Raw genomic sequence first — 26,598 nt, 5'->3', positions numbered from 1 at the left:
CAAAGGTACCTTCCCCAGTGTAAACATGTGTTTGTTTATATACTTCGCAGATACATACATGTATATATTGTGTGCTTACTATGTTAGGAAAATTACTTTTAATCCAGTTTTCTTCCAGATAGAGCAGAAGAGAACAGCTGAAATCAGCTTCTTACCCAGTCTTTTTGTTCAGAAATAGAAGTTGGTTTCTGCCTAGGTACTTATGAATTATTCAGAGAAATTTCTTGTGCATCCCTGAGGGAAACATACGAGACAAAAGATCAGATAGGAAGGCAGCACAGAGAAAGTTTTTTGTTTCACCTTTTTCAGCATTTCAGGATATTTGAGCCTGCTGACAAATGCCAAAAGATTCCCTTTCCTGAAGAAGCCGGCAGTCAATCTAAAGCAGTGCAGCTCAGTGAAAATGAAAGCTCATGCTTTGCTGGGTGTCTTTTTGCCCCTCCTCTGAATGCACTTTAGAATAAATAGTCTGTAAACACACAGTGCTCTTCAGAATGACTGAGAAATTAGCTGTCTAAGAGACGTGGGAAATGAGAATGATTTGGCTTCCAATCCAGGTTTCTTTTTTATGAGATTTTCTGTTTGAGTCCTAGCTTGAAGGTTAACTGCTCATTTCATTGGATTGGACAGTCCTTTTTAAGGATTCTTATAATTTAAAATTTTGTTTTCAGGAGATTTTTCTACTGTTCTGCACCTTTTCTGCTCTAGGATGATGTTTTGAGTAGATCCTGAGAGATTTATGCTGCTTAAATACCAGACATATGCTATAAAAATACTTGTCTGTATAATTTCCTGTAGGAGAAAGCAAAAGCTTCTATATCCTTCTTGACCTTTTGACTATTGCAAAAAGCATTTTAATGAGGAAGCTTGCAGTGTTTACTCTTGCCTGTGTGTATAGATGAATATCTGTGCATCCCAACACTTTGTTTGTGTAAATCTACCTATTTATTATAAAGAAATATGATCTCAGTGGCAGGGGAGCTATCGCAACAGCAATGTGGAGGTACCAGCCTCTGTGACAACAGCTCAACCATTAACTTCTAATATTTGTATTCACAATTCTAAGCTGACAGTTGGTTTATGAATGAAAGTTCTGTGCAAAAAAACCCTTTATTTTATGTGATTAATTTGATATTTTAAAAATATTTGATATGGCTAACAATACTTAAAAAAGTAATACCAGATGCAAGTGTTTCCACATAAAAGTTACCTTAGAGCCTATATTTATTTAGTAAGTTTTGGTGAATTTCCTTTTGAGGGGCAAATACTGAATATAAATCATAGTAGCTTTATGTATAAAATACAACAAAAATGAAGAAAGATTTAAGGATGGCATGAATTCTAGCAGGTAGCATCTGTATCCAGGCCTGCTTTGCCAAGTGAAATTACTTGAAATATTTGAATCTGAAATCAGTTTGGAAGGACATTTGTTTGTTTTTATTAAAATTTTAGAATGAGTGACATCTGACACTCAGTAAAATTTCCTGATGCTAATGGTTTGGAAACCTGAATCTTTGATTTAAGAGTCTTTGTAATTGTCCAGAGAGAAAAAAAAAAAACAACTAAATAAAATTTATGTTTCAATTTGTATGAACAACAATAGCATATTGGGAATAGGAGTTTTCTCCTTTTATATTCCATCCTTTTAATGATGTAACATCACTCTCGTAAGAAGGATGAAAACCTAAACTAAGAAAAAGTTACTATTTTTCATAAAACATTTCCTACAATATTTTCACCATAAGTCTCTCAAAGTACCTATTCCTGAATATGATCTACTGTTTCTACACAGAAACAACCTTGTTAATTTAAATTACTGGAGAACTGTGTGAGTAGAGACCAGAAAGGTTATAGTTTTGTGGCTTTAGAAGTGTTGTACTTCTTCCTGTGAGTTACAGCACGTGCTGTGCTTTGGAGTTTCTGCCAAAAGACTCTTGCATTTGTCTCTCATGCAGATCCACATTCCATCAGTGTGACCATCAAGACTCTGCAGAATTCCAGTGTATTATCTGAATGAAATTGCTTTCTATTGGCTGGCATCATAATTTGTGCAAAATTACAATATTTTTAAAGAAACAATTTCTTACTCATTTTGCTGCTGTCTCTAAGGTCTTCACAGATTTACTCCTGTTTCAAGAGAGTTACTAAAATGAAAACCAGGAGATCTTGATGATGGTGTGAAAATTGGAGCAGTAAAGAGTGATGAAAGAGATCTGTTTGCCAACCAAATGATCATAAATGGGAGGGTTTGACAGGGAAGGTTTTTACCTTACTAATGAAATGCCTTAGACAACATAATGCCAAATATTGGGGTCTTGATCCATGAGTAAATGAAAAATGGTTTAGCTGTATTCTGCTCAACTAAACTTGGGAAGTGGAGCTGCTTGGGCCATACTGTTGCATTAACTAAGATGGGAGCTATTCCAATGGAGAGCTGGCTGCAGGGGCAGCGTGTTCCTGTTCCTGCTCACTGCTATTTCCATCCCTTCTAAGATGTTGGGGGGCTTATTAATTAAATCAGCCCAACAACAAAACTAACTTTTTTCAAGGAGAAATGCTGTTTAAATTCTCTGCAGTTCCTTGTGGAACTAAATTATTATTCCCTGTACAGCTAATGTTTTAATCCATACATTCATTCATTTTATTTTGTTGACCAATGCTCATTTTAAACTCTGTCTTGTTCTCAGGTGCTATTTTTTACTGTTTGTCACTAACTGAAATTTTCTCCAAGCCAGAGGTTATACCAACTTGCTATTTGGCTAGCTCTGACTGTTCACAAGATGTCAAGAGGGAAGCAATAACATGTCAGTGTTAATTAGGTGTACTTTACAGAATTCTTTTGAACAAATGCAGTGTCCTTGCTTCTTTTTAAGGTTTGTATAGTGCACTCAGAAAAAACAACATGAACTTGTGTTCTAAAGGTTTGAAATGCTTTGATTTGTTTTCTGTATTTCAAATAATTTTTTCTCACACCTAATGAAATTTAAAATTTTCCTTAATTACTCAATTTTAAAAAGATTATTTACACTTCAGTGTCATACACCTATGGTTATCATCTGCCTGATTTTGGCTAGAATGGATTTATTTATACAACTTTCTCCATTCTCCCTACCCTTTATCACCACCTCCAGATTTCTGCATTATTGCTGCCTTCCTGCTTTTCTCATTGTTTTCCTCCCCTGCAAAAAAAAGGAATAAACATTCCTTTATCTTTTGCAGTCAGAGTGCTGTTGTGGAAAGTAGCCCTTACTGCTGACGTCTGGAAACTCCTGAAACAGGCCATCATCCAGTAATGCCTGACATGGCAATGAATATTTCAATCTATTGTCCAGGAAACAAATCTGTATTCTCTCTGAGGCTGAAAATTTCCTACTTAAATCTAGCTTTGAGGTGAAATAGGCATCCAGCATTTGTATGCTGTTATAATCCCAGAAGACTGTAGTATTTCCTGAATATCAAAAATAAAAAAAACCCCAACCATAGCACTTGCCAGTTAATTTTATTAGTAATTTATGTTCTAAGAACAGAGAACTAAAACAGAAAGGGAGAAATTACATAAACAATTTGCTCATGTAGAAAATAGTTTTCAAAAAGTGATATCTTAGGGAGTTACATTTCCTGCTTCATTCACACTGTTAGAGACCTGTTAGTTTCCTATAATTATTCATAGCCAAACCAGCTCATAAGGCTTAGATTAACTATGTGTGCTTTAACTCTCAGTTATAAATACAGTTATTTATTTCTTACTGTACTCTACTGACTTCTTATATTTTTTTTCAACCCAAAGACACTGCCAGAAAGAAGTCTGGCAGTATGTATGGGCTGTGTGTGCTTGTGAGCCTGTCTCAAATGTTGAGTTGACTGAAATAAAGGAAAAACAGAGAAGAGTTTAAAACATGAATTCAGACCCTGTTTGAAGGGGTCATGGGAGTTAAGGAAGAGAAACAGAGTCACCCAACTAACTTATTTCTTTCGGTAATTCAGTGTTCTCATGTGGAGAACATTGAGTAATGCATTTGATTTTCATCCTCAGGCCCCTCCACGGTAAAATTGTTGGTTTGGACCCCACAGGTTTGTCCTAAGTTCATAGTGCTGGTTCTTGTGGGTGGTTTGGGTTGTAACTGGTTAGTACAGAGCTGAATTCTGTTGCCAAATCACAGTGCTCATTTGACTCACTCTCTAAGTACATCCTTATGCACAGAGTGGTTGAAGAGAAATGGAGGAATAAAGGTCATTGGTTTTGTTAGATTTGTGTGTAAAATGTTGTGGGTTTGCCCTTCAGAAATTTCAAGATCATTTCACAAAAAATAGAGAAAGCAAAATACATGTTTGGCCAAAAACTCACTGCTCCTTACAGAATACATTTTACTGTGATTTGACCACATCTAAACATTTCAATATTTCAAGTGATTGCATTCTGTAGCCTGAGAAAACAATGGGCATTCTGCTTGCACTTTCAGCTGGAAACCATTGAATTGAAGTGACTCAAGGACCATTTCGATACATTTTAAATACTTCATCTGCTGTGAGGCACTCACAGGCTATATTCTCTTCTGTCATGAAAATATTATTTCCCCTTTTAGCCTTACAAGAGAAAACCATCAGTGCTTGGTGCAGTAAAAAATTGCATAAAATCAACTTGCATGGTCATTAGTGCTTGAAGTATATTACAGTGGAAATCAAGGTGAAAAATTAGGGAAGTGTTTTTCCCTGTTTGTTTCAAAGTTACCTTATTTTATTTTTTAATTTTGAGATCAAATACAGCAGTGAACTACTTCATACTGACTTGGAGAAAGATTAGTAGAATTTATTAAGTCCTAAATGCTGTATCTGAATTTTACAGTACTCTTTTAAAGCAGATCTATGTATGTTCAGTATTTCACAACAGTAACTGCTACAAATCTGAGTTTAAACTAGAACCTAGTTGCCCTTTTGGAAACAGAAAGTGACTGTAGGAATTTGCAGCACTAATTTTGTTTATAGCTTGAAGAACTGAGCTCCCATTTACTCAGGCAAGACTGTGTTGATTCCCTGAGATCTGTTGTTCTGTAAGTGGAATCATGGGGCTGATGGTATCACCGGTCCTGCTTCATAACAGACTTTCTTTTCACATTACTCTGTATTTACTCCAAATGGCTTAAAGCAGCTATGACAGGAGCAGATCTTTCAACAAGAAAATACCTCCATTCCTGGATGCTTTTCACCCTATGAGAGTGAGCTCTCTAAGGTCTCTTCAACTCACTGGTGCTGTCCTCAGCTGTCAGCCATTGCAAGAGGAATTCTGCAGCTTGCCTAAAGGATTGTTTGGTTTAGACAATCTGAGGAGCAGAAGATGCAAAAGGCAATCTGATTTTGTGCAGCATGCACAGTGGTTGCATTGAATGGAACTGGACTCATATGGAGAAGCTAAGCTGTTGAGGTGGACTATTTATTGAGAATCTAGTAGCAGTGGTTAAGGCAGCTTTCTGAATACAAAGAGAAACACTTTCAAATAGAAATCCCAAGAAAGTTAATTTAAAAGTAGACAAAAAAAAAGCCAAAACAAAAAACCAAACTCAAAACACTTAAATGCTCAGAAAGCTGGTTTGTTTGTTTTTTTTTTTTTACCTTGGGGGGGGTGTTTGTTTGGGGTTTTTTGGTTTTTTATTCTTTGTTTTTGATTGCTGGATTATTTTAGCATAAGGATTTTTGCCTGCAATCTCAGCTTTAAATTTCTGTTTTCATGTTATCTGTGTGATAGATTTTTCCACAGTTTATCTATTCAGGCACAGCTTGCCAGAAACCATTTTATCACTTCTGTTTGTTCCCATTTTAAAAAGTGGAAAATTAATTAGTGGCAGATGCTGGCAGAAGGAAGGGATGCTTTGGCTAGAGTTACTGCTCTTTATTTGGCAGGTCACGAATCATTCCACTGTTTTTATTGTATTGTGTGGAACTGATAAAATTTCACCCACCAGATAATTCAAGACAATTTGCTGCTGAAGCAGGTCAGTCTGCAACGTGCAGTATTACTCCAAAGTTTCTTCTCTTTGCTTGGAAGATTTTGAGAATCTTTGTTTCCAGTTTTTGAAGTACAAGCAGTGTTCATCTCAAGCTTCGATTCACATTTTATAGGATAAAGTCTTCCAATTGGGTTCTGTTATCAAAACTGAGCTATTATTAATTCACTTCATATACAGCAACTATGGATCAAATATTATAATTTTGGAAGTAGCAACCAAGTATAGTTTCAAGTTAAGGAAAAAATCCAAGGGTCGCAATGGCCCAGTCTGGAACAGGGCTTTGGTTTTCTAGACATCATAACAAAGCACCTGAGGTAGGATTCCCTGCCCTACACTGTTTCAAGTAATTGACAGGAACAGGAGCATGATGAGATAGATTTGTGTAATGGTAACATGTAAGATGCATCCACTTGCCAAGAGTTTGTGGGGGTCTCATATCCTTGGAAACAATCAAAATGTGATAGCCCTTGACAAGCCACTGTAGGTAACTCTACTTCAAGTTTGGCTATAGAGAATCTTAAGTTCCCTTCCTACTTCTGTCATCCTGTGATTCTAGGAATGCAAGCACGGCAAGCTTTGTAGATAGAGCTAATGATTTGTGTTAGGAAACATGATGGGAACACTTGTCTGTGGACAAAGTCTTGCTACATTTTCCTATTATGCAAGGCTTACTCTATTTTTACCCGTGATAAAAATCTATGAAGCACAAATTTTGTTCTTTCTTCTCTTGTTTCCGTGGTACATTACCCATAGCAATCATGGAAGGAAGGTGCAAGAGATTAATACCTTTCTCAACTGATGTAATTTTTCTTAACTATGTGCAAATAAAATATACACATGTATGTATCTGTGCATATATTCTGTCCTACAAATCTGCCTTAATATTTTAGATACATCTTAATGTCTTTGCATACAGAAGTGTCAGTAGCAAAACCGTGCAAATGAAAAGCCTCAGTTGGGACCTCCAGAAATTAGGTTTTTGGGCTTCTGTCTCTCTCTGTTTTTCTTGAAGGTTCAAATATACCTTAATGATCTGCATTAGACACGTGTCTAATATTATTTAAAGAAAACAAAATATTTATTACTCTTTACCATTGTTTGCATGGGAAGTATCTCTTTTGTAGGACTAAGTAGAGATGATAAAGAGCCAGCAAGATTGTAAAAGCATCTGATCACAGCATAATGAAAAATTTCCTTTTTCAGGCTTTTTTTTTGGTAGGTTTTAGAAAGGATAATTCCTATTAAAAGTCTTTCCAGAGTCTTCCCATCTTCTTAGGCCTTTTACTCTCTAAAGAGACGACTACATTAAAGTCATTGGCAGATGGGTTTTGTTGACATCTCTTTTCCTCTGTGCCTTTTTCTGGGTAACTGGCTGCCTAAAATAGAATGTAAATACAGATTTATACTAATAAAAAAAAATATTAACTAGGATGACTAATTTAACATAAGGAAAATGTCAGTAGTCTTAGTAATTCAGGAAATGGCCAGGAGGCCTTGTGTCAGTAAAGTGCTAATAGTGGTTCTTGATATTTAAGTTCTCCTTATTTTAAAAAAAAAGAACAAAAAGGAAAAGAGAGGAGGCATGGAAAAAATTGAAAATGTGTGCTCTTCCCTGCTCTCCTCTGTAGTCTCTTACATCCCTTTTCATGGTTACTTGCTATGCTTTTTTGCATGGATCTCAAAAGTTCTATTTTTATTTTGCTCTGTGTAATTGCCTTTCAATATGAGAATTGCTTTGCAAAACACTTTTTAAATTAGGTCATTCTGCTGAAGTATGCACTGAGCTAATTATGATTATTTTGCTTCCCTGGGCATTTTTGTGCTCATTGAATTTATTAAAGTATAGCTGGGGCTGAGAACTTACACAGCAATAAAAGCTATCTAGCACCTGGTATGCTTTGCTTGTAGGTAACATCTGGCATCTAATCACTTATAATTGAATTTCATATAATTAATAAAGAAATTTTGTTAAGGATTGGGATGGGGGGGTGAAAATATAAAGAATGTGAAAAAGGCTTTGAGAGAGTAGCCATCCTCATCTTTAAATGAACAAGAGAGATTTTATTTTCCTTCTCCTGAGAAAGGTTCTGTTGTAGAATTCTGAAGGTGAAACTCTTTAACTACAGGACATTTGAAGCCTGCAATCATCTACACATGTTGTCTCTCTTTTTTTTTTCTTTTCTTTTCTTGTGCTGCATAACTTTGCAAATTGGTGAAATATAAGTACGTGCCGCCATCAACAGCAATCTGAAAGAGATAAACCATTCCATGTAGCTTAGAGTAAATTTGTGTGAGAAACTTGCAGCACCATCACCAGGCGTCTGAGCCCTGACTCTTAGTCTCTCTTAGAATAAGCTATTATTATAAACTGGTGCAGGAGTTAGCAGTGCATGTATTTTGCTATAAATGTCATGCAGTTTTCAGGTGCATTTCTATGCACTGGTTAAATGATCTTTTGCTTTTTGCTTTGTATCTGTCACAGGGGAGCTTTAGTTGTTTTGGCAGAAGCTATTTCCTGACAAAACAGACTGCTCTTGAGAGGACCAGAAGTTTCCTAATCAATTATAATTATTTTTTTTCTGACTAGGAACTATAAACAACTTGTTCTTGAAAACTGTTCTTTATCTTATCCTTATCAGGTAAAAACGACCTTAATGCAAAACTAGAGTTCTGGAAGCAACTGTCCCCCAGGAAATAATTTTAATCCTCATTTTTGCAGGGTTATGTCAAGCAGCTGTATTCCCCAGATAAGTTGTCTACTCTGGTTCAGAGTTTTTTCTGCAAATCCCCAGTCTGGAGCAGTCTTCTTATGTCTCTCTCTCCCTCTTAGCTCATCTCATTTTAAATTTTATTTGAGCACCTCTTTTCCATTTGCTGAAGCTTAGCTTCTCTGCTAGCCAGTTTTATACTTAAGCAGTAATTCCCCTGCTCATAAGTCTACTGCTTAAAGATGAGTTGCACCTTACACTTTGGAAGAATTCAACCAACTTACTATGTGTGAATACCATAATATATTTTCTCCAAGATTAGATTTCTGTTAAAATAGACTGTGTTTTCTGGTGGCAAACTTGTGTTCAGATGGAGTTAGGGAATTGGCCTTTAAGGTTAGTGATGGACTATTTTTTATGTCAAGTTATTTGTTTAATGTAGATGAACAGATTATTTAAGAGAAAGCAGTTATTTTGAGGAGCTTTAATTTGTGGGAAAATCTGAAGTGGGTTTTGTGCATCTCTGAAAACTGTTTATTTTGAAGGTGTGATGGTTATTTTTCCATTATTATTCCTATTAGAGTATATGCTCTTCAACAAGTAACAACAAATGGCATGAAGAAAATTATGTGGTGACACTATCCAGAAATCTGCCATCTCTTGATTTCTCAGCAGGGGAGAGGAGACATGCTCTCTGGCCACTTTGTGTACTTCATCTCAATGGAAAAGGCCAGTGTCTTCTCTGAATAAAACTGACTGCAGATTTAGAGTTGTTAATGCTTTTAATGCTACTTTTGTCATGGTAAACAACCTGGTTAAGCTGAGATGGGTGGAAAAATACATCATGAATGAGACTAAATACTGACAAAGTTGAAAACAGAAAGCTGTTTTTGGCTTTTATCACTTTTTAAGTCAGCAGTACAGTGTTGATCTGGACCTTTTAAATTTTGATACTAATATGTCTGGACTTTATAAAGAGCCAAGAAGTAAGGGCTCTTTATTTTCACCAGTTAATCATGATTCTAATCTGTATGTTTTGTTAAAACACTAGTTTTGCAAAAAACTCTTGGTATTTGATAAAAAATACCATTAGTTATAGGTATTATATTTTCAGGCATGAATATTTAAGTATCTGAGGAAATTTGGAAGAATAAAAAGTAACTGGCTAAGCTGAGCATCTGCAAGTATTATGGCAACTAAGAGTTGGTATGTCAGAGAGTAAGACAATAATTCCAATCTTTTTTACTCTTTTTCTGAATCAAAAATTTAGATATTTTTAAAAGGTTATAGTATTTTTTTCATAATAATTTTGAGTGCTCAACATGTTAAGTTTCAAATATGTTTGGCCCTGAACATGTATTCCCAGTAAGAAATGGGGAAACTGAAGTGTAGGTGCTGCGACATACCTGGGTTTAAATACAGTACAAACCTCCTGATTTCTTATTCTGAGCATCATATTCATGGGACTCAAATTTAATTCCTGTGATTATTCTTTCCAGTGCCTTTGCAATGTGAAGAAAATAATTTTCCCCATAGGCATCTCCAATGTCAATCTTGTGTCAGTATTCCCACTGCCTACTGAAAGGAGCCTGTGGAGTGTCTTTTGTGGGTTTTGACTTGCAAATGATTGGCAGACTTCAGGAGGGCTTTACCTTATGATATTTTAATTTAGTACTCTAGCTGATGGACCTCCCATTAAAATGTAGATTATTAAATCAGTTTTATCATTGAAAATTGATTATCAGTGAAAATTATATATTTGATAGTTCTTGCCTTTGCCTTGCCTTTGCCTTGCCTTTGCAGTTTAAGTGAAGGGATCTGTGGCAGCTCCTTGATAGCCATTCAGCTCAGCTGTGTAAATTCAAGTCCTTGTGTGTATCATTCACTTTCAATTCTCTTCAATAATATATCACTTCACTTACCTACATCTCTCTCCCAGTTCTCTTCCTTTTTGGAGGATTTGTCAATGTTGGATTTGCTCAATGAATATATTATTTCCCAAGCCATTGCAGCTGAAATGCTTGGTGCAGGAGATGTCTGTTTGGATAGCAGACTGGTTCAGAACTACCTGAGGCATCAGTACTTTGTTTCTGTGATTACTTTTTGCTCTGGTTTTGAGAGCTCAGTTAAACATTGCACTGTTTTTTAGTGATGTACTTTTATAGGTGATAAAGGTAAACTACTTCTATAAATCTTTGTTTCTTATCTTACATTTTTACTTGGTAGTAAGATAAAATTCAAGAAAAGTTAACTTCAAACCAGAACTAAATATCAAGTACATGGATATAGAAATCTAAAGGAAAAAAGATTGCTGCTTTTATACAACTGCTTTTTATTATACAGTGAGTGGTTAGTTTTTCTTAAGTGTTCCGTTCAGGTCTATGCTTTGGTGCATCTTCCTACAAATGCGAATCATATCTGGGTTTGAACAAAAAATAATTAAGTCTTGTTTTATGTCTTTGGGGAAATTGAAGACTATTATAGTCCCTAACTTGAATTGTTGAGCACAAATGGAACTCTGGAATGTTTCTTTGTGTGTAACCAGAGTCAGTTTCCTCTGTTATGTTGAGTAAGTTATGTTTTGAGTAAGGCTTCTCAGGTCAGCTTTTCCTTAAAGAGGGGTAATATCCTCTGGGGAAGATCAGTTTGGTAAGAAATGGCAAACCATAACTCTGTGCTCCTGTTCTGTGATTAGTGGGAAGTAAACAAAAGAGCTGCTTAATACCTTGAAGTGTGTCACAATGGCTGTAAGTATTTACTACCGCCCAGATGTTGAGGTTGAATGTAGTTTTGTACTAAGATGCACTGATTGGAATCTTGGGAAATTGAGAAAACTTTCTGCATCACACTGCATTACAGCTTCTTTCTGCTAATCTCTGATGTGTAGTTTATACATGTGTGGCCTTTTCACACTAATCTGAGAAATCCTGTGTTGTGGTAGATGCTGGTGTGATGCTTCAAGGAAGCTGGCTTTCAAGAAGTAGCCCTTAAATTAGATTTGAAGTTGATTTTAGGAACAGCTTTTCTTTCTCAAGACCTGGTATAGAATTGAAAGAAAAAGAAATATTAGAAAAACATTGAGTTAAAATGGAGTGTTCATATTCAAGAGCCACATATCTATACATAAAGCATTTGACCTGGAAGAAATCTTCGGTCTTTTGGTAGTGCTCAGATGAACAAAGCAATTCATTAGCAAAGCACTTACTTGGCAGAAATATGAAAACATGTACCTTTTTCACACTGTTGAAAGCTAAGCCCTGCAGAGAAAGACACTACCCAAAACCACTTGAACTTTAGTAGGCCCATTAGGATGCAGATATTTTATTCTTTCTAATTTTTTTCTAAATACTTTGAGGAAAAATCCCAAAGTTTTAAAATGCTTTCCTGTTCTTCCAGGAACTTAACTTTGTAAGTGAATTTACAAATGCTTCTTTTATGGATGTGTCTAAAATTAACATGTGAGTTCCATTTTTTTTCTGGTATCCAATTAATTAGTCTTTAATAAGTGATGCTGGTGAAATGATTTGTTGCAACTCAGTGTGTTCAGTCTTCCACAGCCACTGTTTACATCTCACACATTGAACTTACTACTTAAGACCAATATTCATAGGAAATCAGGCATACTAAGTCATTCTTTAACACTTTTGTTTCATCTGGACAGAAGAGGAAATGATGAGAAAAAAAAAAGGCTTGTGCAAATATTACAAAAATAGAGGCAGGAGGAAAGACTACCAAGGCTTTTTAATTATTTCAGATTTTTATTAGGTATGAGCAAACACAAGAGTGAGTGTTTGTAAATTCTCTGCTGCAGCAAAGCAAGACACAGTCATTAGAAACCCAAGCCAGGCTTCACTGCAGTCAGTGCTGTTAAAAGTTGATGGTTTAAAATTATTCCAGAACATAACAGAATGTATTGTGCTGCATTAGCCTAGTTAGCTGTATTCCTGCATTGCATAATATGTTTAGATGAAACAGTGAACTATGTGTGATATAAAGACCTTATCTGTAGAGGGCTATAGAAATAACAAAAAAATCATGTGGATTCAACATTTCTTCTGTACAATATGCAGTGTGAAAATGGTTTCAAAGCTCTAAATCTACGTGGACGAAGGTGGTGTTAGGTAGCACTTTGGAAGAATGCTTGCCATCTAAGAATACTTGCCATCTATCAGAAGTTATCTGACCTTCTAAGAGAATGGATTTTGCCCTGGCTTCTGAATTAAAATGTCTCTGATGGTAAGTGGGTTTTGCTACCTTAAAATAAGTATTTTAAAATAAAGACACAGTTTTAAAAGTACATCCTCTCATTAAAAAAACAAAACAAAACAACCTTATTTTCCAAATGAGTGCAAGTAACAAATGAAGGCAGATATTGTCATGTGTTTACAAATGTTCAGAAGATGAGCAGGTGAACTTCTATCAGCTGCAAAGTCATTTCAATTTCCATTTTTCCATGGTCCTTGTTACAGTTTGTCCTGGCAGCTGACAATAGCTTCTTTGGGATTCTGTCTGGTTTTTAATTTATGGCCATTTGGAAAAGTGATAGCCACACTAGTGTTGGAACAGATGGCATTGTGAGGGTCAAGGACCCAAAGATTTAGCAGAGGGCTATGAAATGCTATGACACAAAGGCAGTCTGTGGTGATGCTTTGTTATATTAATTGAATGCCTAGTCACAAGTTGGTAGGTTACAGTTGCCAGAAATAACTGGTTCTGATACAGAGTAGAAAACAGTATGAGATGCTGTCAGATCTATTAAAGTAATTGACATGTCAAACTTCATTTCCTTTAAAATTATGATATGATAGTATGAGCAGCTGGTGATCTCTGGAAAATAAATGAGGTAGCTTTAGTTTGGCCATCCAAACTCACCTCATTTGCTGCAGAATCAAAGCCTAAGCTTCAAACATTTAGGGATGTGTTAAGAGTAGGTGTGGTGTTTCTGCTGTGTGGATTATATTTGATTTCATATAAGATTTATATCTGAGTATTTTTGTGAAGATAAATCCATGGATGTTTAACACAATAGCTGTCACAATAGGAAATGTTTGTATCTCACCTCACACTCAGCAGCTCACTTAAGTTCCAGAATTCCCACCTTCCCCACCATGCTGTAGTTCTTATGCCACAAAAATCCCTTCCTTGAAAAGTGGAAGTTGCTACTTTGCATTTCAGCTCTTTACTCAGAGAGCATTAAATTCCCAGTTTGCTTACTCTGATCAAATCCTGGCTTTGTGGGGGAGTGCCTTTGCTGTCACTCTTGTTCTTCCTGCCAACTCTGCTCCAGTGAACTAGAAAAGTGACTCAAATGGACAAGGCTCTTACACTTGGGGAAGCAGGGCTCCAGTTTATTCCAGCTGCCTGTCAGGTGAGAATAGTAAACCAAAGGAGAGGATGAGGAAGAAACTGCATTTGGAATTACATTCTCTCTGCAGATTCCAACCTTGTGCTCTAATTTATTATACAGTCTGAAAAATGTATTTCAAGAGCCGTAAACCAACCACAGAATATGATTTAACATGCAGTGTCAATCAGAACAGTGGTGGATATCCACTTACAAAAAGTCCATAAATGCAAGTCATATTTTGCATCAATCTTCAACAGGAATGTGATATTCATCATGGATGGCAAAGGTAAAATTAGCAGTTGAAATGAAAGTATGGAAATGATGGCAAGTACTTGCTGGTGGAAGAGTATGGAGGAATTGACCAGAATTCTGGAAGAACTAGTTGATGTAATAACTGAGGCTTCACTGAATATTACTGGATTTGTTAACAGAAAACTTTAGAATAGTTCATGCAGTGCCTGTACTCAGTGATAAGAGTTGCATGACAAAGGCAAAGTTTGATTAAAAGTGAGACTTGGAGACCCTTCAGTGAAATAAATAAAAAAATTTTTAGAAATGCAAGAGCAAGATTAAGTATGGAAATGACTGGGGAGGACTAAGAGCTGGGGTAGTACTTGATCAGAGCTGTATCTCAATTGTGCACGAGCTGGCTGGGCACAACATGAGATAACATCTTGTCCCTGTTATCAGCATCATGATCCTGTCAAGAGTGTACTTTCACCTGCAGTTTTGTAAGCCTACAGGTTCTCCTTCCCTTGTGGGATGGAGATGTGTGTGCTCCACTGGTTGCTTTATGCACCCAGAACAGAGGCTGCCGTGCCCAGTGAAACCAGCTGGGGCTGGGCAACAGGGCAAGTGAGGCTCCAGTGTGTACTAAGGCAGAGGTTTCCCTTTGGTTCCTCCCAGGCTGGGGCTGTGATTCTCTTGTATCCTGAGTAACGTGGCTGGATGGCAAACCCAGCGTGTGGCTCGGTCAGTGCCAAGGTGACTGCACGGCAGTGTGGAACTGGAAATCTCTGCAGCATTTTCTGGGAGGAGTAGGAAACTTTAATAATAATATGTGATCCTTGTAAACATGAGAGGAATATGCCTAATCCAAATAAGACTAAGTGGCATTGGCACTGGAGCAAATGAAAACAAACTAGCAATGGAAAACTTTGGGAAGATGATGTGAAGAGGATTCCTAGCTCTTACAGGCTAAACACCGTGGAGCAAGAAATCTTGTTGCAAGGTTATCCATAACAACAGGGGATAGAATTGAGTGACCTAAGAGGACTGTTCTGATCTGATATTGATTAAATGGAAAATACCTTACTTTTGCAAGTTTTAAACAAAAAATTAACAATTAATCCACTAAAAAAAAAAAAGAGAGAAAATGTGATAGGCTTATATGGAATTTAATTATAAAACTTAGGTGATGCTGCACCTAAGTAATATGTTGTATGATAGTAATATGTTTGCTTCCAGGTCAGTACTAGCAAAAGCTGATTTTTTTGAGGTACACTGATGTTATTCTTAGCTCTTTTATAATTTTTGCCCAAAATACTGTTCTGTGGGCTTCTCTCTTTAATTTTCAGTAGCTTTTTTCTGTAGATTTTTCAGTATGTTCAACTTCTTCCAATTTTGTGCAGGGTAGTCAATATATAGGGAAGTGTTGGTTTGATTTTTCTGGAAGTGCTAGAAGCCCTTTCCTAGCCAATGGTTAGGCTCTGGCTCTTCTGACCTGTGCCTGATGGTGCACAGATGGGAGGGTGTGGGCCCTCCTTTCACACTGAAAATAGCTGTCCCTTAAAGAAGAATCTGCTGGCAGCTGTCCTGGCAGACTGGCAGGTTAACAGCTACCTCCAGCTTCTGCCCTGCCTTTCAGAAGCCGGGAGAGAGGGGGTGCATTCCCTCTCCTGCCAGCAGGGCTGTGCGCACTGCCATGAGGATGGCCCTTGCACAGTGTGCTGAGCCCGGCAGCAGATGGCAGTTCACATCTGCTTTGTGGGGAAGGAAGTGGTCTGTTTCTTGGGGATGCTGTAGAAATATCTGTTTATTAACGCTGTATTAAAAATAACCTTTTTCTTAGAGGTTACTGCAGTGCCAGTGTAGTAAGTACTGCTGTAAGTACAACACTTTTGTGTTGTACAACACTTTTGAAACAGTGACATTAGTCATAGTTATAACATATGTATGTACATATTTTTATATGCAGAATTCTCTTTGGCTAAGGGAAAAAGGAATAAAAAATGAATTATGTGCTTTAATCTGTGAATTTCTGTTTTATTTTAGTAATGAAAAGATTGGTCATCTTTTATCTAATACTGCAGTTCTGACTTTGAATATTTAATACAGCATTTTTCAGAATATTTGAGAGAAATGCACATGCATAAATGCAAAAAGGTACTTCAGAAGAATATAATTCTTTTCTGATTCCTTTTCTTAGTCTCAGAAGTTCAGACAAGTAAGTGCCAGTTTCTGTAGTACTGATGGTCTACAAGTGCTGGCTTTCAGTACAGTGGCAATCTAGTGAAAGATCTCCAAAGCTCGATTTGGACTCTGACAGTTCTATTAATTATAAATTTTATTCACAGAGCCTAGTACTTGATCTGCAACTCTGGTTTTCCTTTGATACACAAACTATTCCCCTGACTTCAGATTAATTTCTTCATTAAAACATTTGATCAATTTTTCTAATTACTATTTCCAGAAGCCACATACAATGCAGTGTGTTCAGTGTGGTTGTATAGGACTGTCATTAATGAAAAACAGCTTCTTAAAAAGTCACTGCTTGCTATTTCTAATTATTTCTTCTTTAATTCTATCTCTAATTGACTGCTGGACAGAAAAACATTAATTTCTTGACATTATGATAGTTTTGCATGGAGCACAAGCTTTCAAAACCAGGAACCTTCAGGTGTTCTAAACTGAAACCTAGTTTTAGGCAGTGGAGTAAGGACCCTGAATTCCTGGGATCCTCAATTCTTGTGAAAAATCCAGCTTTTGCTGAAATAATTGAGTACTGACTCAGTGGGCTGACTTTGAGGCTCTTCACTTCAAAAAACTTGCTCTGTTTATCCTGCTTAGCACTTGTATGATTTTTTGAGGATTTGGTTTTTTTTTTTTCCTTTTTTTGGATATTGAAACTTCTATGTTACTCCTAGGTTTTGAATAACAGAAATACAGTTTGCTATCCTTCTGACCCTTTGACTCAATACTGGAAAAATAATGGCATCAATAACAAACAGTGCTTCGGAGTCTCTGTCTGGAGCGCAATGATCCAGTGGTAAACTTGGCCTTGCTTTGAACCCAGGCAGTGTTGAAATAGAGCTACAGATGAGACTGATAAAGTGGCAGGATTTCTGTAGGGAACTCACTGTGATGTGTTTATTATATCTGAGCTGTCTACACAGGGGAAGAGGTGAGGGTATGAATCACTTAAGAACATACCAAATTACAGAAATGACTATGGGCCCGTTTCATAAACAGCACTGTGTGAAGCTGTGCTCTCCTGCACCCGCTTTCATCACAGGTGCATGTACTTGGTGCATCTGGGAAATCCTCATTTCTGGTTTGTGGGAAAGGTGAGAAGACAATGATGTGGCTTCAGTGCTGGGAGGGGGGAAAGGGAAGATGCAGTGGTGCCAAACAGAGGGAGGTGATCCAGAGACCTACATACACTTCAGTGTCACCTCATGGTGTCACACCTGGGACGAAATGTAAAACGTTTGCGCCAGATGACAGATACTCCAAGTTTAGGACTGGCCATAATCTGAGGGCTAAGGCTATGGTTAATTATTCCTTGATGCCAGTGGTGATGCAGTACTTGCCACAGCTGTAGCCATCTGACTTCTGAAGGGAGAACCATTGTGGGGTTACAATGTTGGTAGCCATAGCGTATAAAATAAGGCCGTCAGTGTAATTTTCAGATGGAGATAAAAAGTTAAATAAGCTCTGGAGTCTCTAGTTGCTTCATTTTATCATGAGGTGTTTTATTGTTTCCAGTGTGCTTGCTATAGTCAAATTAGTTCTTGCAATGTAGCCTGGTAGTCATGCTATCTTTTAAAAGCTGATAGGACATTCACATGAGGTATAAATCAAAATTACAGCAGATTATTGCAGGAATATGTTGTCTTAATAAGAAAAGAAGTCCCCCAAGGGCTTCCCTCTCAGTGGAAGACTACAATCAGCAGTTTTTAAAAACAACCTTCAGTTTTGAACCTTTCTACATTCTGGGCTGTGAGTAGTAAGGAACCAAAAGGCAAGCACATCCTTGTGGGAAGGGGTCAGTCATTTCCAAGGGAGTTTTAAGTAGAGAGATGCACTCCCGACCACATGGGTTCGTTATTTCATGCTGGCGATGTGAAGTTAGTGAGTAACAAAGCCAAAGTTGTTGTTTTAAAAATCTGTTGCCAAGCAGTAGGTTTTCTCCTAGCAACAAGTGTTTTGCAGCAGGGGAAGCAATTGGATACCTTAGAGGGTATGTTAGCATTGGGGGAAGGGCAGAGAAATAACAAACTGGGGCTCCAGCGGGGCTGCTGAGCACACAGAGGATGGGCAGGGCATGGAGGAAGGCGAGGGAGGGGTGAGACAGACAGGGACATTGGGCACAGGTGATGAGCTGGGATAGGCTCTGAGCAAAAGGGTTGGCTTAAGGCACAGGTTTGTTCATCAGCTGCTTTGTTTGGTTAAGGGAGTGATCAAATGTAGTATTATTAGCTGGTTGTTCTCATTTTAAAAAGAAAATCTATACTGAGCTGCTAGGAAGTTTTATCTAGACCATATTTGAAGAAATATGCTTTTTATTTTTCAAAAGAATTGCCCTGTTAGAGAAAATAAGATAAGTAGTTTTTATTCTGCATTTTGGAAAACAAGTTATATACATGTTGCAGTTTATTTTCTGATTAAAAAGAAGTATTTATAATTACCTTTATTTTATTATTATTTATTATCACCTTTACCTACTTGTAAAGTAGGTGTAGTGTTGCCAGTCCAGTTGGTTTACAAGTACTTTACCTACTTGTAAAGTAGGTGTAGTGTTGCCAGTCCAGTTGGTTTTAAACCTTATAATATGCTCACCGTTCAAAATCTCTGCATTAAAATGCAACCTGTGTCTGCAGATACAGAACTATGTTTATTCATCATTTTTCTGATGGAATGGTTTATTTCTAACTGATGTACTGTGTCACAATCTTTTCGTACTTGCAGAAAATAATTATGCACAATGACTCAACATGCATGTGCCTTTGAAAGGAGTTTATAAATGATTTCTTATGCAAAGTCATACTTTGACTAGATGGACATGTTTCAGCACAAAGTCATCAGCTAGAATGAAAATAGGAGAGCACAGTATATAAATAATGTTCTATTTCACTCTATGTAAGTGTAAAATATTGATTATAGACTACATTTAAAATGTGTATTTTTGTCACAGAGGTTGGAAAGCGTCAGCTGTAGAATTTTACTTACTTTTCCATACATCATCGCAAATTCTTCTTATTTTGTCTCACTAACACTTCTGTTTCATTATTATAGCATAACACTGTCAAGTCTCTGGTAAACCTTCAAGTTTGATAGATTTGTTTAAAAATAGCAGCCCCCCTAACACTTGCAAAGTAGACTGAAAAAGCAGCATGTAACAAGGGGCAGTTTTTTGATGCTAAAATTACACTGCATATGGATTTGCAATGCATACATTGCACATCAAGTTTTGTAACTATTTATGGTCATAATCCCTGATTTTTAAGTTTTTAGATGGGAAGGGGATGTTTCTAGCGTGTCCTGCTGATATCATAGCTTGAAGTTGATTGTCTCTTAGGCTGGGACCCGCTTTAAAATAGTAAGATAGTGAACTAGGAAAATTATTGGGAAGTTGGATGCAGTGAGTTCTTTAAATCTTTTGTAGCTTTTAAAAATCATACTTTTCCACATCTGAATATCTCTGTCTGCTTATACATTATCAGCTGTTAGCTTATTGGGCTTCAGCAGGTCATCAGCAAAACAGGCCACTGTTCTTCTGTCTCCCTGCTCTTATCATTGCAAGCAAAATCAGTCTAATTTTTATTTTCATATGCTTATAATGTTTTCTTACAGCTGTTGTTTTTGCAAGGCAAACTTTTAGCTCTTATTTTTTAGCTAAATAAGATTTGTATCATACAAGTATAGGAAGCTTTTTAGCAAACAAGTCATGTAACAGACCTGCCAGGAATAAATTAATTTCTTGTACTACTCAAATCTCCATAGTTGAGACTTCTGTAGGTGAACAGACTGTGTTTCTTAAACATGGTGAGAATCTCTGGCACTTTTTTCTGTGTTAAATCAGCCACATTTCTTGCTCTTGTTCTGTCCATTTCTCCCATTTCCCAGGTTTCTTCTCTGCCTCCCCGAAAAAGGCACGAGTGCAAATGGACTCATGGTCACAGTTCCCCTTTTTCTCACTTTTAAATAAATTTCTTTGCACCTGAGAACATCTCCCACTTCTAGTCCATATTTTTCTTAGAGAAAATGAAAAGATTCCTCTTGATATCAAGTAAATAAAGGTAAAAATCTCAAGTGGTGCTTCTGTTGAGGCTGAGAACTGTTTATTTTCAGGCACAGTGGAGAAGTAGGCAGACAGTTAAACCTTAAGGAGATCTCCTGCTCTCTTGACACAAAAATTTTAGTTACACTGAAGAAACCACAATGATCTTTGTAGTGTTACCTTTCTACCCTTTTTTTTTTTTTCCCAGTTAATGCAAATATTGTTTAGCACTTTATGATAAAGCTCTGGGTTGGTGAGACATATGACGGGCAATAACTATGACTGTAATTTTTTCAATTGCAGTTCCACAGGAAAAATTTAACGTTAGCTTCTCATTTGCCTAGAAGCAAATAAAAAAGTGACCTTAGTAAACTGCTGTAAATGGTTGGTGTTAATAATTCTTTTAATAGCTGTTTTTCAAAATGAAAAATTATTTACAGAATTTTAGTCCTATGTTTGTTTGTCTAGATATGTGTTTTGCATTGACTGTTTGGTTAATCATTATGACAGGTTAATTTGCAAAGAGAGAAAGCTCTTCTGCAGAAAAGAGATACCTTTGTAGTGAAGACTACACTACATGCTTATTTAAGCAATTATGGCTTTATACAATTGCTTATTACATTATGATGTTCAGGTTCTGAGTCATGATATTTTATTAATAAAAAATACTGCATTTTCTAACTGGAAATTTTATCTGAAGACTGTAATGCTCCTTTTGAAAATCCAAATTAATCTGAATGTTTTCCTTTTAAAAGATGCTTACATTTGTCTAATGAACAAATGGACCCTGTTTGACTGAGCATTGTAAAAAACAGTCCTTGAAGGGATGTTAGGGTGAAATAAGCAAACAATAGTGGTTTTGTACGTGGGGCAATGTAAAATGAAGTGTAAATGGAATGGCGAGGGGGGAAACACATGTGAAATCATTGCCCAACAAGAAGGAGACTTTGTGACTCCAGACTGGGTGAGGAAAGAATTGGCAAGATATTGAAAATAACCTGTGGCAAAATTGGAAGCCCTTTCCTCCCCATTTTGATTAATTCCTAGAGGGTTTTGTGCTGTCAGGATGAGAAGTTTGTGTAGAACCTGTCTGTAGTGAGAGCAGTACCTCCCTGTTGGGGCAGCGCACAGTGTTACACAGTGTTGCTGTTTTAGAACGCCCCTTTGGAGAGCCCCTGGAGGCTCTTTTTGCAAAATCCCTGTTACTCCCAGCTCTGGCTGGGCACTGTAAAGGGCTGTTGACCTTTCCTTGAGCAGAGAGTGTCTGAACTCCACAGATCTCTGAGTACTGTTGATTATTCAAAGTGACTGGTATAAATATCAGCGGACTGGAGTCATGAAGCACTGGTTTCATTGGTTGTGATGATGGCATAAAAAAGTCTCTTTGGTTCTTCAGAGATTCTCTTCACTTTCTGCCTGTGCCATTTCTCATTAGAGTTCTCTCTTGGGGTTTTTTGAGTTACAAAATCCACCCCTACAATGTAGAACTGGCTAAAAGAAAAATAAGGTTTGCCTAGAGAGTTTACAGCATACAGACATCCTGACCAGAGAGAATGTGAAAGCCTTAACACACTTAGGGGAGCTCAGTGATTGGACAGGAAAAAAAATCAACCACAAAGGAGCCCCCAAATTCTCAGCAAACCAAACATGGAGTAAAGTAATAAGCAACATTTGCACTGAGCTGCAAAATGAAGAGGTCTGCGCACATTAGAGGCTTTTATAACTGTGTTAGAAGCAAATGTCATACATTTATTGTTCTTTCATGTGAAAGAGATGCAATAGCAGGAAAGATCCTGCTTTCTCCTGCAGATGCCAACAGTTGTCTTAAACACCTCTGTCAAGTACTGCAGCATTCTAAAATGTGCAAAGAACAAATAGGTTGCCTTAGAAACTTACTGGTTTTATTATATTTTGTTGAATGGATCTTCTTATTTGCACAAATTATTATATAGCACTTTTTCTCATTGATTCAGGTTCCAGAATCCCTCTCATAGTTTATCTTTTTAAAGATTTATAGACAGGATATTCAGAAAGGGTATTCTGCTTAGGTTTTAAGGTGGCATGCCAAGTCTTAAGGTGTGAACCATATGTCACTTAGGTATCCTTCTGTGTTTCTGCAGAGCTGATGTGTTTTTCAGGCACATCTCCAGCCGTAATGCAAAAGACTTAACATTATTCAGCAAATAAATGTTGTTTGTGCATCTGCTGCTAAATAGGTGAAGGCCCAAACTGATAGCTTTGAGATTTTGTTTCCAGTTAAAAAGCAGAGGAATATACACAGTGAAGGACTGGGATAATTTAAATAATAATACAAATTTGATAATTTCTGGAAAATCTTAAAAGAGTTTTGGTTTGGAAAGGGTGTTAGTTGGGTGGGTTTTGTTGTTGTTGTTGGGTTTTTTTAGGTTTTTTTCCTGAAGAGTTAATGCAGAAAGCAGTTGTATGCTGACAGCTGGTAAACTGAAGTTAGTTTTCTTGGATGAGTGTTGGTGTGAGGTCACCAAAGGATATTGCTGTGTGATAGACATGCCTGCTCCTTCTGCCTGTGGTGTGTAATGCTTGATAGAGCACAGTCAGGCAAGGGCCACAAACAATCTGAAATGTTCTGTGCCTCAGAATTTTAATGAAGTAATCTGGGAAGGGGATTTACAAACTGGACACTTCCAGTGTGTGACATCTCACCATCATTCTGAGAGAGTTCATGAATCACAGGGTGTTTTGTGTTTTTCTCTAGATCACTTATTTGAGTTCAGCCTACAGCTGCAGTGATCAGATGTCACTATCCTTTCAATGCTCTGCATGAAACAAGTCTCGTTTTCTATTGGTTCTTTGGAAGCAAAGCTTGTTGTCCCAGGGCTACCACCTGAGGCAGGAGTGTTCATACCATCCCAGGCTGAGACACCAGTGAAAGGCTGACTTTCAGGAGGCACCCCTCGAGAAAGCTGTCTCCCCAAAACATGAGGGGACAGGATGCAACCTCATTGCCCATGCAAGAGTGGTTCCTTCCCTGCTGCTACATGCTAATTTCAACACCAACGCTTGTATTCTTAGGAAAGTATAAAAGCAGGCAAACTGCCAGTATTTGCTCTTGTTCTATCCCCTGGAAAATCTCAGCATACTTTTTGCCATACACAATAAGGCAGATGTGATGTAATATGTGTCTCTTCCTATGAACAGGCTTATATCTGCAAAATGTGGTTTTTCTTTGGTCTGGAAAAGAACAGCTTCTGTCCTTAGCAGGCAGGGAAAATGGCCTGGCATATTTGAGAAAAAAAATATATTAGCCATATTCAAATAATTCACATGTTCATTTAGTATAAAATATACATATCTGCATGCCCAAAAAGCAAGGCTTATGAAAATTTTCTTATCTTGAAAAATAAGAACATGTACATTTTATTAAGGTTAGGTGCATTGCAGCAACACCAGCTTTGTGTATTCCATCTTCTTGCTTCATTTTTTTGTAGTTTCACATCTGATACCTACCAGTCACTGACAATCACTTCACTGCAGGGGAAAAAACACTGACCCTGAGAGTTACCCAGTTTTTGCATTGGAAGTATTGTTCACTTGCTCTGAAAATGCTGACTCAATTGACAGCTCAGAAAAAGTCCAAACCCAGAAAAGCCCTCTAGCACCTTTATGTGAGAACATCTGCAGGCTGATAGAAATTAGCCTGCATTGCATTTATTTATTCACTTGCCAATACTGTACAGCACTCTGTGTTGTTTTACAGAGCAGGGTGTGCCCAGCTGTTCTGTAGGATGGAGCTAACAGGCTTCCCAAGCTGAAAGTCAGCCAGATGGGCACAATTCTAGAAATGTATGGTGGATAATTCAGGGGCTGTAGAGAATGTCAGTACTTTCTAATCAGCAGTGCTTAGGTTAATGAGGATTTGAAGGACTGATGTACAGAGAGATAAAAGAAATTGTGGTCCAAGGAGTGGGGGCTGGGAGGGCAGAAGGCACAAGGCCTCTGTTAGCATGTAATTGGGACACCTCTCTGCAAAACAAAGATTTGTGGTCCATATGTGTTTTGCAATACAGAATCACAATGTAAAATGCATAATATCGTTAGGATTATTATAATCCCAAAATAAAGCTCTCTTACTGGGTCACTTCATGACTTTTCTGGCATAGTAACATAGCTGAATGTGAAGGATGGGGATTTCCATGGCCTCATTCAGCCCATACCCTAGTGGGTTTGGACATGCTCTGGATTGTGTAGTGTTGAATTGGATCCCATCTCGCAGAGGAAGATAGAGGATCTATAACAAGTATGCTCATGACAAAGTTCTGTGCCTGCTGGTCCTTTGTGCATTACTGGGGCAATATCAGTCCCTGTTCCTGTTCCACAGATTAAATCAAGCACCATGGTTGTTGCCCATTGAGCTGAACTCAGTCTTGTTACAGCCGTCCCTGAGTGCTGCTGGTACTGTGTATGGTCTCAGGTGTTACAGGGCATGAGCTGGGTGCTGAGATGCACAGGGAAGCTGTGAAAACTTCAGGGCACACACTTTAGGACTTCGGATAACAGGAGCTTGCACAAAAGCCCAGGTACTTCCCGCTTCTTGGCACATAGGTGGAGTTTTTGTTATTTAGTCTTTGTTTCCCGTCCAAAGCCACTTGACTTTGTTGGTGTAGAGTAGTTTGCTCCAGTCCTGCATCAGGTAATTTCTTTTCTTAAATTTAAAAAATAAATAAAAATTACTTACTCTAACACTTTGAGCCCAAGAGCTGCCTGCCCTTATTTCACTGCAGTGACCTTGTTTGAGCTTCAGGAAAGCCCTACTGGCCAGTCTCAGCCATTTTCCCTTTGTTTCCTTGCAGGCTCTGATACTTCACCAGCTTGGGCGCTATAGCTTGGCAGAGAAGATTCTCAGAGATGCTGTCCAGGTGAACTCCACAGCCCACGAGGTCTGGAACAGCCTGGGAGAGGTGCTGCAGGCTCAAGGCAATGACGATGCCGCGACCGAATGCTTCCTGACGGCGCTGGAGCTCGAGGCCAGCAGTCCCGTGGTCCCTTTCACCATCATCCCCAGAGTCCTGTGAGAGGGCATCTCAGGCAACCCATTCTTGGTCTTGACTTCTGGGTGAGCAAACCCACTGTGTGAGACTGCCTGGTAACTGGTTAGCTTGAGAAACTTCAGAGCTACAGGTAACAAACTCCACTCTTTTGTGGGGAAGTGGCCAAAGCAGGGAGGTGCCACCATATGTTGATGTCAGACTGAGAGGACAGTGGTGAGCCAGAGCCAAATCACTCCTATTGCCTGCAGTTTTGCCCTGGTAGTTTTCAAACATCGTTATATTGTTCATGGATGATGTGCCATATTTTGTTAGTGAAACTTGAGTGTTACATAAAATTATAATGGAGTCAACTACCAATTGTAGAATAAGTTAAGATTCAGTGGCAGAGCAGACTATTTTTAACAAGGCTGTTAATAAAACTGTTCTCTTCCTGCCTCTCAACCTCTTTTGGCCCAAAGTCAAAATGTGAATTTTCTGTTTCCATCTCTATTTTAGTCCAGGCCAGAAAATCAGTCGAGTTCTTGGTTTTAGTTGTTAATAACTGTGATGTATGGCTAACTGTTATCTAGAGCAAAGGCTGAGTACAAGAATATTTATATTTTACCAATGTATGCCTGTTACAAAAAATATATTAGTTATTTAAGTTTAACTTTTTTATGTGAATTCAGAGTTTATTTATCAATGGAAATATGTAAAAAGAAGCCTCAAATGGAATATTTACCGACATTCCTTATACATGAACCCAGACTTGGCTTAATGGGAAGATTATGTTAATAATAAAATGATTTTTAAATGGAACCTTTCCTGTGTCTTGGTTAAGAATCTGGGGGAAATTGATGGCTTGTGAACACATTTTTTATGAGGTGGCTGGCTGGCCTTGAATATGAACAACACCAAAATTAAATATCCTGAGGCCAATCTAGAGAAAAGAAGCTGCTATACTCTTTGCCAATGGTACTGTTATCTTAGATTTCAGCTTTCCTTAAATCTTCACAGCTCCTTTTTTATTCCT

General features: G+C 37.6%; 1 protein-coding gene across 6 annotated transcripts in view; it reads left to right on the top strand.

The window, feature by feature from the left end:
- Positions 1 to 26,384, top strand: part of TTC7B (tetratricopeptide repeat domain 7B) — a 120,217-nt gene extending 93,833 nt beyond the window's left edge. For all 6 annotated transcript variants that reach the window (XM_038138550.1, XM_038138548.1, XM_038138553.1 and 3 more), the window contains one exon: positions 25,389 to 26,384. In XM_038138550.1, coding sequence (XP_037994478.1) covers positions 25,389 to 25,610 — 222 coding nt within the window. In that variant the 3' untranslated portion in view covers positions 25,611 to 26,384. The remainder of the gene's footprint in view (positions 1 to 25,388) is intronic.
- Positions 26,385 to 26,598: the final 214 nt, after the last annotated feature.

Source organism: Motacilla alba, chromosome 5, assembly GCF_015832195.1.
Source record: "Motacilla alba alba isolate MOTALB_02 chromosome 5, Motacilla_alba_V1.0_pri, whole genome shotgun sequence".
NCBI classification, from domain to species: domain Eukaryota; kingdom Metazoa; phylum Chordata; class Aves; order Passeriformes; family Motacillidae; genus Motacilla; species Motacilla alba.
Note: the sequence above shows the minus strand (reverse complement) of the source record. Positions and strands in the feature narration are given on the sequence as shown.